The sequence below is a fragment of the Thamnophis sirtalis genome, unplaced genomic scaffold, assembly GCF_051295495.1.
Source record: "Thamnophis sirtalis isolate CommonGarterSnake01/CBP01778 unplaced genomic scaffold, rThaSir2_p1.2 scaffold_5, whole genome shotgun sequence".
NCBI classification, from domain to species: Eukaryota; Metazoa; Chordata; class Lepidosauria; order Squamata; family Natricidae; genus Thamnophis; species Thamnophis sirtalis.
In genome coordinates this window covers 132915344-132928097 of record NW_028261385.1, presented here as the reverse complement: position 1 = coordinate 132928097, position 12754 = coordinate 132915344, and the positions used below count along the sequence as shown (strand labels likewise).

The 12754-nt window shown below is 36.7% G+C and overlaps 1 protein-coding gene across 7 annotated transcripts in view; it reads right to left on the bottom strand.

Moving 5' to 3' along the window:
* Positions 1–12754, bottom strand: part of NEK5 (NIMA related kinase 5) — a 28507-nt gene that overhangs the window by 1581 nt on the left and 14172 nt on the right. For 2 of the 7 annotated variants that reach the window (XM_087716943.1, XM_014066580.2), the window contains exons 15-23: positions 12629–12724; positions 11085–11189; positions 10031–10111; positions 9320–9391; positions 7922–8012; positions 5764–5883; positions 3820–3957; positions 1821–1932; positions 86–566 (exon numbers count right to left, since the gene is read on the bottom strand). In XM_087716943.1, the coding sequence (XP_087573069.1) occupies positions 347–566; positions 1821–1932; positions 3820–3957; positions 5764–5883; positions 7922–8012; positions 9320–9391; positions 10031–10111; positions 11085–11189; positions 12629–12724 (1035 nt within the window). In that variant the 3' untranslated portion in view covers positions 86–346. Of the gene's footprint in view, positions 1–85; positions 567–1820; positions 1933–3819; positions 3958–5763; positions 5884–7921; positions 8013–9319; positions 9392–10030; positions 10112–11084; positions 11190–12628; positions 12725–12754 lie in introns of those variants that run through there. The other 5 variants (XM_087716944.1, XM_087716946.1, XM_087716945.1 and 2 more) reach the window with 5 other exon arrangements.

Below are 12754 nucleotides of genomic sequence, written 5' to 3'. Positions count from 1 at the left end.
ACAACTTTACATTACAGACCAATAGTCAAAATGTTTACTGAAAAATGTCTATCATCTGTTTTCATCCAAAAACTGAAACATGGTGATGAGTAGTGAAGCTCTATATTTATTGTGGTTATAAAGTTGATTTGAATTCCATCTGTGAAAGTATCACTACATGAACTGTTTTAATGGCAAAGAGGTATATGAAATCCAAGAGAGAAGAATTCCAGCAGATTTTTACTTTGCTATACTAGACAACTGTAAAATTTACAACGAAAAGATGAAGCACCAACTTTCCAAACTCAGGTCTTAACATTCATACACTTTATTATTAATTCTTAAGTATTTATTACCGAAGAATGTGTTAACTGATTGCACTTTGTTTTTCTCCAGTCAAGTAATTATTATCTTCCAAGCTGTCATTAGATTTGCTAAGTTTGCTATTGGCTATAGATTGTTTTTGTTGTTCTGTGTTTGCTGATTCAATTGGATTTTTTGAAATCTCCTCCTCTAGAGATGTTACCACATTTTTCAAAGATTCCACTAGCTCATCTCTTAGTTCATCTTCAGATTCTTCAAAGTTTCTGTACAAGAACAAAAAATGGTGTTATGTTTTTACTAAATTACCGAAATACTATGTTTACACTTCTGAGTACTAGATGGTAGCAGTGTGGTATGTATCATATTTTTAGGAGTATAAGATGCACCAGAGTATAAGACGCACCAAGATTTTGAAGAGGCAAATTAAAAAAACAGTTTTTGCACTCTGCAGACCTCCCAAAAATGCCCAGTTTTTTGTCCAAAAAAAGGGCATGCATAGCCTTTAGGAGGCTTATAGAGTTCTCCTGGGGGCTGGGGGGGGGGCAAAAAACGGCCTGTTTTTTGCTCATTTCTATCCTCCCCAGCCCCCAGGAGCACTCTGGAAGCCTCCTAAAGGCTCTGCACAGCCATTTTTGCAAAGTGGGCAGGGTTTCAGGAGGCCAAAATTCAGTGTATAAGACGCACCAAGATTTTCACCCTCTTTTGAGAGAAAATGATGCGTCATACTCCAAAAAATATGGTACATAACATCTATATAATAGGCTTGGTTGAATGCAGAATCTGAATCAGGATTATGATTTGGGCAGAACTGTCAAAATGATATTTATAGAAAGACATGCTCTTATAGATCCATTAAATAAACAATATCATCTCTCTAGCAATCTCCATACTATTGGTGTAGTTAGTATATATTTGAATCCATTATAAATAGAAAACTAGAGTGATACAGTGTCATCATGAGGGCCTTTGGTTACACAAATTCACAGTTCCACACAATTCCAGCCAGCTAAAAAATTCAACAAGGAACATGTAAGCTCCTTGTTATCTCAGTGGATTTTATTATATAGATGAATTATCTATGTGCAGTGTAATGTTTTATAAGCACATTCATACAATTAACTTTGAATGCTGCAATTGGGAATTGATCAGATTAACTGCAAAATTTAACTCATCACAACAATTTTGCTCATCTTTTAATGACTCATATTCAATCCATTTAAACAATTTATATGTCATCAGTTAAACTTACGTTAGAACATGAGCAGTTGTGTGTGGTCTGATGGACCTTCCCATTACTTTTGAGACATGCAGAGCAAAATGGTTTCTGATTGGCAGTATTTAATTTATTGTTTTGTTCCAATGCATGTATTTGATGTGGTTGTCATTCTCAGCTTTGCATACTTGTACATATATTAAAATCTGGACTATTATAAATTTAAAAATTGCGCTGAAGGAAGTTTGTATGAACCAGTTTTTCAAAGGGCCAAGTTACACATCCAGCAGTTGTAATGACTTACGTATCATCATCATCAGATCTTGGATCAAGTTTATTTTCATCTGGGTTAGCAGCTAAATTAATTTCTGGAGCATCTTTAATAGATTCTGGAATCTGGTGATTTATTGTTTCTTCTGAAAGAATAGAGTTTTCATTTCATGGTGATTTCATATACCAAGTTTCATGTACCATTTCATGAAATGTACTAAGATAGCTTGAAGTAATACCAACAATATATTGTATTACAAATAAAAGTTCTATAGATGGAGGATGAAGGACTTCTTTCATATTCACAACAGGTCTATACTAATTTTACATAAATGTATTCCTTACTTGATCTGATTTTGTATTGCACGAAAATATTATGTGCTTAAATCTGATTTGTTGAATATCTCACAACCGACTAAACAATAAATTGTGGCTTATATGATTTACAAGTTACAGTGGCAGGGATCACACTAGACTTAAGTCAAAGCCAAACATTATGGCTTAAGTTGACAAGTGAATTCAATGTGTAAGTTTATGTATAAGTTGGGGTTTTTATCTTTAATGTTGAATGTAATATTTTCATTGCTGACATTTCAGTCAGCTCAATCTTAATTAAAACTTGTTTTTTTCTAAGCAAAAGATCTTAGTTTTTAACTTTTGGGAAAATATTTGATATATAGACTCAAAATATTCATATCTGAGTTAATGTTTCATCATCTCTCCAAGTTGTATTTAGTAAGCTATTAGAATTGTTTGTCAAAATATTATACACATTAGGTTCTGTTTTATGTCATTTGGTATCGCCCAAAAATTGTGAAAGTGATTGTGTTGCTCATTAGTTACGTAAGAATCTGAAAATCCTAACCAGTTTTAATTATTCATCCATTTATTCCTAATATGACTATCTATTTACTTAGAAACTAGCATCAGTAGCTTCCATGGAACTTAACTCCAGAAAAAGTGAGATGAAAAATTAAAAAGATGTTATGAATAAAATATCTTTTCTCTAAAAAGTGAATGTTTTAAATAAATTAATTATATGGCCTAATGATTAGAGGATCACTCTCTTGCATATATAAAAAAATTCCCATTATGAAGAATTGATCATTCTAATAGAACTGCAAAAATATATTTAAGATATCAGGCTGCCTCATGTAAAAACCCAAGTAAATATTGCTGCTTTAAAGTTACATCATCTTTGTAATTAATATAATTGTACATATATGTATGAAGTGTGGGGGCATGTTATTGTAAAACATGGCAAAATTATCATTTGTTGCTTACAAGCAAGCAAATGATTTTGATTTCATTTTTCTTAAGGTGACTTTTATATTCTTTCCATTCACATGACATTCAGAAATTACATTTACAAAATTTGGATAAATTCCTGTCATATTTTTAATTTAATTTTTCAGATTTATTCCTCTTATCCTGGTAGAATAACCTCTCTTAGGATGAGGGTTAAGCACACTTACTTCCTTGTGCACAATTCTCCCCTTTCCTTCATGGAGCATTCCAAATATATTCTACCCCAGGGGTATCAAACACAAAGTCAACCACAGTCTTGATGCCGCCCTCGGTGAAATTGAGTTTGACATCCCTGTTCTACACAATCCCCTACCCTAGGACACTGCAGCAGAGATTGGGTGAGTGAGGAAATGATGGAATAGCAATAGCAATAGCAGTTAGACTTATATACCGCTTCATAGAGCTTTCAGCCATCTCTAAGCGGTTTACAGAGTCAGCATATTGCCCCCACAGTCTGGGTCCTCATTTCACCCACCTCGGAAGGATGGAAGGCTGAGTCAACCTTGAGCCAGTGAGATTTGAACCGCTGAACTGCAGATAGCAGTCAGCTAAAGTGGCCTGCAGTACTGCACTCTAACCACTGCACCATCTATTCCACTCTTTGCCTGTACACGGACACCAGTGGATACAAATCTTAGATGCTATTCTAGTTCTACTCAAGCTCAACCTGTTATGCAGAGATATCCTTAACTTCAAATAATAAAAAATGCAAAGGAACAACTTACTAGGTTCTTCAGTTTGGCATAATGTGTCACTGGTGCATTCTGCTTCTGCTAACATATTCATTAGAGTACTTGGTAATTTTGGGCTCCATTTTTTCCTGGCATCAGGTAACTCGGAATGTATTTCATTTATCTGGCCAGCTGAGGAAAAAATGTTTCATTCTTTATATAGGTAGTCCTTGACAGGTAAACCATTTGTTTAGTGACCGTTCAAAGTTACGACACTGAAAAAAGTTACTTATGACTGTTTTCACACGTACAATCATTATAACATCTCTGGTACCGTAATAAAAATTCAGACGCTTAGCAATTGGCATATATTTATGATGGTTGCAGTGTTCCGGTGTCATGTGAGCACAAGCAAAGTCAATGGGGTAGCCAGGTTCACATTACAAACAGGTTACTAACTTAACTGCAGTGATTTATTTAACAACTGTGAGAAGTAGGGTCATATCATGGGGCAGAATTCACTTAACAACTGTTTTGCCTAGCAGTGGAAATTTTGGGCTTAGTTGTCATAGGTCAAGGACTACCTGTATTTTGAAAAAAATAATAATATAGATTTGATCCTCATTGTGATACATTTCCATTTTTCTTCATCCCTCCTTTTTCTTTTGCTCCTGGAAATTACTGAATTATCCTCCAACCAAGATTATATGTCCTAGATTAATGACTGATCATTTAGTTATGTTATGACAGATTCAAACTTACATATGATCCATCCTTGAAGTTATAACTGTCATAATCCTCCCTTATGGCCACATGATTGCATTTTTGATGCTTGGCAACCAGCTTGTATTTGTATGACCGGTTGCAGTGCCCCACAGACATCTGCAATATTTTGCTGGATTTGCTTAACGACCATGTGGTTCACTTCACCATTTGATTCACTTAAAGGCCACAGTGGTTTGCTTTATGACCATTGTAAATACAGGCAAGAGTCCGGTGACATGACGACCTGCTTAATGACCACAATGACATACAACCAAAATTGTGGATTCAATTGCGGTCATTAAGTGATAATTACTTGTAGTGAACATTAATTTGTTGTTGAGCAAAATCAATTATCTAGGCTATGGAGAACCACAGTGATAGTTCATGAGATACCTCAAGAAGCCATGTGTAGAATAATGTGTGACAACATGGGAGACAGAAGTACTCCTGAAGTCATCATTTCATGTTATGCAGAATTGTTGGGCCCTGGACCAGATTCAGTGTCTCCTTGCACCAGGAGGAAGACTCTCAATCATAGAAATGTTCTGCCTAGTAGAACAATTTGTAATAACTTCCTCTCATTGGAATTCCTAGTCATCCTTCCCATACTGTTCTACAGAATTCCACAAATCTTTGCAACAGATTTTTGGGAGAGCAAAAGTGCCCATGGGAAAACAGGAGGTAAATAAATTGTTTTATTTCTCCTCTTTTGCAAGTGAGAAAAGGATACTTTTATCACTGAGTGACAAATTTCATACTTCTACCCCTCTTCTCCTTGGTACTCTACCACAAATGTTCTCAAACTATTTTTCCTAAATTAGTATGTGTCGTTATTAGACTGTATTAACTCGTTTTGTGCTTCAGTCTGAGGTAAAGTGGACAGAATATGATGTAATAAAATATTGTTTTATACTTCTTTGGATAGTATTTTTGAAGCAAAAGAATTGAAAACTTCATAGCAAAAGCACTTAAGACTTCACAGTGCTTTATTCTCTAAGAAGTTTACAGAGTCAGTCTATTGCCCCCAACAATCTGGGTCCTTATTTTACCAACCTCAGAAGGCTGGAAGGCTGAATCAACCTTTAGCTGGTCAGAATCAAACTGCTGGCAGTCGGCAGAATTAGCCTGCAATGCTGCATTCTAACCACTGCGCCACTATGGCTCTTATATCTTGAAAACTACTGAAATAATAGTTCAGGTTTAAAACAAAGTAAAATATTTCAGAAAGGTCACCTTCATCCATAGTATTCCATACAGATGTGATATCTGCATTTTCTAAGAGATTCAGTAGTGTCTGTGGAGTTGAGATTTGCCAATGTTTTCTTTCGTTTGTCACACCTTCATTGTCAACTTCTAAGGAGAAAAATCTTTATTATTTTTTTTCTGAAAGGAAACAATATTGATGCTAACTATAGCTTATTCATGCCATTATCTACATGTAATCCTTAACTTACAACAGCTCATTTAGTATCCATTCAAAGTTGCAATGGCACTAAAAGTGACATAACTTTTTCACATTTATTACTGCTGCAGCATCCCCGTGGTAACATGATCAAAATTCAGACTGTTAGCAACTGATTCATATTTTATAATGGTCATGTGATCATCTTTTGCAACCTTTTGACAACCAAAGCAGAGGTGGTATTCAGCCAATTCTAACCAGTTCTACCAAACTGGTAGCAGAAAATTTGAGTAGTTCGGAGAACCAGCAAATACCACTTCTGGCTAGCCCCACCCCCAACCTATTCGCTGCCTCCCGAGTCCTAGCTGATCGTCTGGGTCTTCTTTTGTTGCCCTGCATAGGAGAACGAAGCTGGAAAGCAGGTTAGTGGGGTGGAGAGGGAATGGGGATTTTGCCGTATCCTTCCCCTGCCATGCCCACCATGGCACGCCCACCAAGCCACGCCCAGAGAACTGGTAGTAAAAAAAATTGAATCCCACCACTGCAGCAAAGTCCATGGCGAGATCACATTCATTTAACAATTGCATTACTAATTTAACAACTGCAGTGATTCTCAGCAACTATGGCAAAAAGGTCATAAAATGAAGCAAAACTCAATTAACAAATGTCTCACTTAGCAACATAAATTTTGCATTCAGTTGGGGTCATAAGTCGAGGACTACCTGTATTTCATCTAGGTGGTTTTCTTTTTTGAAGAAGTCTTATGATAAAATTTTGTTTAAAAGCTATTACTCGTATGGACTAAATAATCCGTATTAAATTGCCCTAAGAGTAACACACACACTTTTCTCAACACATTATGAAGATGATCAAATGCAGATTGCAGTTTCTGTATGATCAACATAGATGTGGACATTCTGCAATAGGAAAGTGAGTCAGTTCTCAAAAATGTATATTTATTAAAAAATAGAAATTTGATATGGAGAAATGCAACTATTTAATAAGAAGATGATTATTTATTGACAGGTTAATCAACTTTCTATGTCTGTCCATCTGGCTAGCAAGCCTAAGAGAAATTACTATTAAAACCACAAACAAAACCTAAGTTGCAGCCCCTGTAAAAATAACCGTTTCCCCTGTAGCCTACATACACCAAAGCTTCATTAATTATCATCTGAGCTTGAAGAAAGAGCCAGGCCTTCATAGGCTTTCAAAAGCCAAGAAAGGTTAGGATTGTCCATAGCAATCCTATGGTGGGGGGAGCCGTTCCAAAGGACAGGCATCATGGCAGACAAAGCATATTTTCTAAGATCTGTTAGGTGACTTTTTTTTCACTAAGGGAACCCAGAACATGGAAATGGAGGCAGAAACCATGAGGTACTGGCAATCCCACAAGTAACCTGGTTGCATGGCATGCAGGCTTTTAAGGTCACCACCAGGCCAATCACATTCCCAGAAACTTTCCCCCCAAAACTGTCCAATACTGCTGGGTCAAGCAATGGCTTCTTAAGGAATAGACAGACCACAGCCTCCTTCAAGGCCAGCCTCCTTCACACCCTCCTGCAAAGAGGTATTTGCCACTGCTTGAAACCAGCTACATATAACTTCCTGGATAGCTAAGACCTACTAGGAGAGACACGAATCTAACATACAGATGGAAAGATGCAACACCCCAAGGATCCTGTCCTCTTCCTCAGAAAATGGGGGGTTATTGTTTTTTATCTTTCCCCCCTATTTTTTACTGTTTGTAAGATGCCTAGAGTTGCTATGAGTGAGTAGGAAGCTATATAAATGTTGTAAAATAAATACCACTATATACATACATATATACATGCATGCATGTATGCATACGCAAACCAAGCCCAAATAATCAAAAAAGACTGGGCCACAGTCATCTACTGAAAATCAACATAGTTGGAGTCTAACTGCGAGTAGATCCCAGTGATTTTATCTGACCGATAACAATGTTAATAATTTCAAGAAGCATACCCATCCTCCAATGCCATAATTCCTCCTCCAGTTTTTTCTTAAGGTTTTCCCCATGTTCAAAAGTCAGTGTTTCATTAAGTTCATCATGCTGCTGAAATCAAACATACACAAAAATCTGTTTTGAAAAAATTAACTTACATTCTTGGTTGTTTTTTTTTAAGCAAAAGCACTGAAATAATATCAGAACCAGACAAATGAAGTCACCAAATAAATGTAAAGGTAAAAGTTCCCCTTCCACATGCATGCTAGTCATTCCCGTCTCTAGGGGGCTGTGCTCATCAGCCAAGGTGGCGCAGTGGTTAAATGCAGCACTGCAGGCTACTGCTAGATCAGCAGTTCAGCGGTTCAAATCTCACCGGCTCAGGGTTGACTCAGCCTTCCATCCTTCCGAGGTGGGTAAAATGAGGACCCAGATTGTTGGGGGCAATATGCTGACTCTCTGTAAACCGCTTAGAGAAGGCTGAAAGCCCTATGAAGCGGTATATAAGTCTACTGCTATTGCTATTGCTATCACCATTTCAAAGCTAAAGAGCCAGCGCTGTCTGAAGGCGTCTCCGTGGTCATGTGGCCGGCATGACTAAATGCCAAAGGCACATGGAACGCTGTTATCTTCCCACCAAAGGTGGTTCCTAGTTTTCTATTTGCATTTTTACATGCTTTCGAACTGCTAGATTGGCAGAAGCTGGAACAAGTAACGGGAGCTCATTCCATTACGCAGCCCTAGGGATTCGAACTGCCGATATGTCTGATCAACAAGCTCAGCATCTTAGCCACTGAGCCACCTTGTCATGTATTATATATCAATTAAATTATATCATCTATTATATGCTTTTCACTGAGACATTCACTGAAATAGCACATAATCTCTCTTCAAATTTTTATGAGAAGAAAGAAATTTCATAGAATGTCATATTCTTCATGCACAGATTGATGGTCATTAACAATCTTATCATTACATGCAAATACAGGTAAGCCTTGACTTACAACAGTTCATTTAGTAACCATTGAAAGTTATAACAGCACCGAAAAATGAGAGTTATGACTGTTTTTCACGGTTACAACCTTTGCATCATCTCCATGATCATGTGTGATCAAAATGAAGATGCTAGACAACTGGTTCATACTTATGACTGTTGCCGTGTCCCAAAGTCATGAGATCACCTTTTGCAACCTTCTGACAAAGTCAATGGAAAATCCAGATTCACTTAACAACTGGGTTACAAACTTATCAACTATAGTGATTCACTTAACAATTGTGGCAGGAAAGGTTGTAAAATGAGGCAAAGCTCACTTAAATGTCTCATTCAACTACAAATGTTAAGTGAACTTTAGGGTTAATTGTGGTCGTACATTGAGGACTACCTGTATAATTATAGGTAATTATAATTATAATTATACCTCATTTTCTTCCTGGATGTTTTTTTCATCTGCTGCATCATCTGTTAAATTAACCTGAAACTTTACACCTCCCTGAAAAATAAAATGCAGAAACATATAACTGAGAGAAAAGATCATTCCTCTTATGCTATTGAGCATAGCAACATAAAAAAATGCTGTCATTTTTCCCTCTGGGAAGATGGAAGAAGAAAATTAAGTAAAAAGGACAACAAACAAGGGATTCCTTTACTTTGCTGAGATGTCCATGATAGCAAAATGAAAGAAAAAGATCCCTTGTTCTTCATTCTTTTATGTTTAAAGATTCTGATACTAGTATTCCAGTTGAAACGATATCATACGAAGGTGGCATTATTATTATATACAGCTATGCAGAGGTGGTATTCAGCAGGTTCTGACCAGTTCTGGAGAACTGGTAGAGGAAATTTTGAGTAGTTCGGAGAACTGGTAAATGCCACCTCTGACTGGCCCCGCCCCCACCTACTCTCTGCCTCCCAAGTCCCAGCTGATCGGGAGGAAATGGGGATTTTGCAGTAACCTTCCCCTGGAGTGGGGAGGGAATCGAGATTTTACAGTATTCTTCCCCTGGAGTGGGGTGGGAATGAAGATTTTACAGTACACTTCCCCTGCCACGCCCACCAAGCCACCCCACGCCGACAGAACTGATAGTAAAAATGGTTGAATCCCACCACTGTAGATATGTATAAATTGAACCTTTGCTTTCTGTTGTACTTCTGGGTTGTTCTTCACCTGCCATCTCTGCAGTCCAATTTGTTTCAAGTTTTGTTCCATGTCCTGGGGTGAAAAGAGGAGAAAAAAGCAAATTGTACATGGCTATTTTCACTAAAAAGATACGTTAAAAGACAACCAAAAACAATAACAAGACTAATAGATGGGCAGAAGGGACCTTTTCTAATGCTAAACTGTTCTACAGAATCATTTAATAATACTTTAGTACAGGGTGACAGAGCATAAATCAGGATTTATTATTACAAGAACGGGCAGTGTGATAGATGTGATGACCTAATATTACATGCTTGGCATCAGAAGCCTCCCAAACTCAAGAGTCAATATTTTTGACTTGTTTCAGGTGATCAGATGTTTAAGGGATAAAATATGTGCCATTGCTTAATCAACCCACAGCAATCCTAAAAACCTGAACTCTTCTCCCCAATTTTGAAAGGTTGAAACAAACAGAATGGATCTTTTTACATGGAGTATGAGATTAATTTTACTCTTTAACCTCCAAACCTGAAAGTAGGAAAAAAGAATCCAAGATTCTTAGTCTGCCCAGTCTTGTGGCATCATGTCATCTGCCCATGTGCCTAAACAGGAGCCAAGGTCACCCCTCCATCAGAAAGACACAACTCTATCCTAGTAGATTTCTGATTATTTGCTGTAGATGGAAGGGGTTTGTTTTCAATCACCAGTTTTTTAACAATTATTTCCGAATCTGTTAGCAGTCTTAATCTGTGTTAATTTTGATGTAAACTTGTATTTTCGAGTTATCCCAGTATATGACACATGCAATATTTTTATAATAGCTTGGATGGGTGGACAGACAGAAAGACAAAAAGGTACAACTAAGAACTTAAATGTACACTTTTCTATTTAAAAAAATTAAACGTATACGTATATCTGGTGGAAATTACAATTACTTATTTCTACTTTTTATTTTATTCAAACAAAAATAGCGCTTATCCCGTTAATGAAGACACTACAATAAACTGGGGAAAAAATGTTGTACCAAATCCAAAAGTGCTGATACCTGGCCTGGTTCATTTCTTTCTTCATAATTAGTATTAGGAACAGACTGGTCCTCACTCTTTCCCTGTTTCACAATATAGGTTTTTTCCCTTAGGTTTTTATTTTCCTTTAAGACAACAGTCATAAACATAACATGTTTAAGGTTCAGCAGATGGATCTTAAGTATAATCATTAAAACTTTCTTCTAAATGAAAATACTGCCAATGAAGTATTACTGTGCCATAAAAAAAATAAATGATTACAAAAAACAACATTAAAATATGGATTTCCACCCAAATAATATTCAAATATATTTCTAAACTTGTGGAGTATTTGCATTAAAGCAATCTACATTTAGGACTATGTAAAGTAACTTTAACTCTGGAACTTCTAAGGAAGAAATGGTAAACAGAAGATGGTTCCGCTGAGGGCAGAAAGGACTACCACAGTGGATGAAAAACCAGTGAATGAACTGACTTTTCACAATTTCTTTCTGGAGAAAGAGTGGATTTGGATCACCCATAAGTGCTCCAGACACTTGCTTCTCATGAGGAGACCACAAAACAGTGGTCTCCAGTGGGTTTAAAGCTCTGGGAGATGAGGTAATACCATCATAGCTGAAGCCATGGTTTGGCACCTACAAAAGGAGACAAGATTTGTATATTTCCTTTCTTAATCACTTTTGGAAATTGGTTGTTTAACTGCTTTTAAGATATTAGGAACTTTAAAAAGGAGGTTTTGTGTGTGGGGGGGGGTAATGAAAAAGAGAATTCTTAGAAGCTGGATAAGTTTACCCATGCAACCCAGAAACAAAGCTTCCATAAATATGATACTGTAAAAAAAGTTGAGATCCCTCCCTCCATATGAATGTAAGGTGAAAAATTATTTTGTGTTTTCTTCCCAAGAATCTTTCAGTCTTTTTCAACTTAAGAAGACAACTTTTTAATTTATTACATTAAAGATTCTTAGGATCACAGAAAAACAAGTATAACAACCGTATTCCAGTAGCACCTGTTACTAACCATAATGACACCCGAATCACATAAACACAATGATAAAACATTTAAATGCAATAATATCCAAATATCCTGGCAGGAGTAATTAAGTTACAGCATTTATATGAATGACATCATATACATATTTTGTCATCTAATACGCTTGACCCTTCCTCAGCCATCCATGAGGTACACATTAGCCCTACATTTGAAAGAAGTGTTTCAAATTATATTTTAGTCTGAATAAATCTTCTTTGGAGCTTTAAAATAGCCACATCTTTTGCAAGGCTTGAACAGTTGCTCTAAGAACTGTTCCTGGCTATCTCAAGGGTATGCATGCACAGCGACTCTGTTTTGTACAGTCTTATCACAGTTGTTGTTGTCTATGCATGCACACCCATATTCAAAACAGCAGGAACAGCTTTTGAAACATCTATGCTAGTCTTGCAACTTTTGTTAATGCTTTGAAGAAAAATCTGCTGTTTGGGCTAATATGCTTTGAAAATCATCGGATTCCAATGCTTTCCACAGCCCATCAAGCAACCATTTTGTGCAAAGAATTTTACAGTACCTTAACTGCTTTAACACGAATTTCATTTACTTCACTCTGGTACTGTTGGCGAATTTCATGAAGCTGCTTCAGATACTCCTGCATAAAGTTATTGGACTTGAACAAAATGTATCTTTACAAACAATT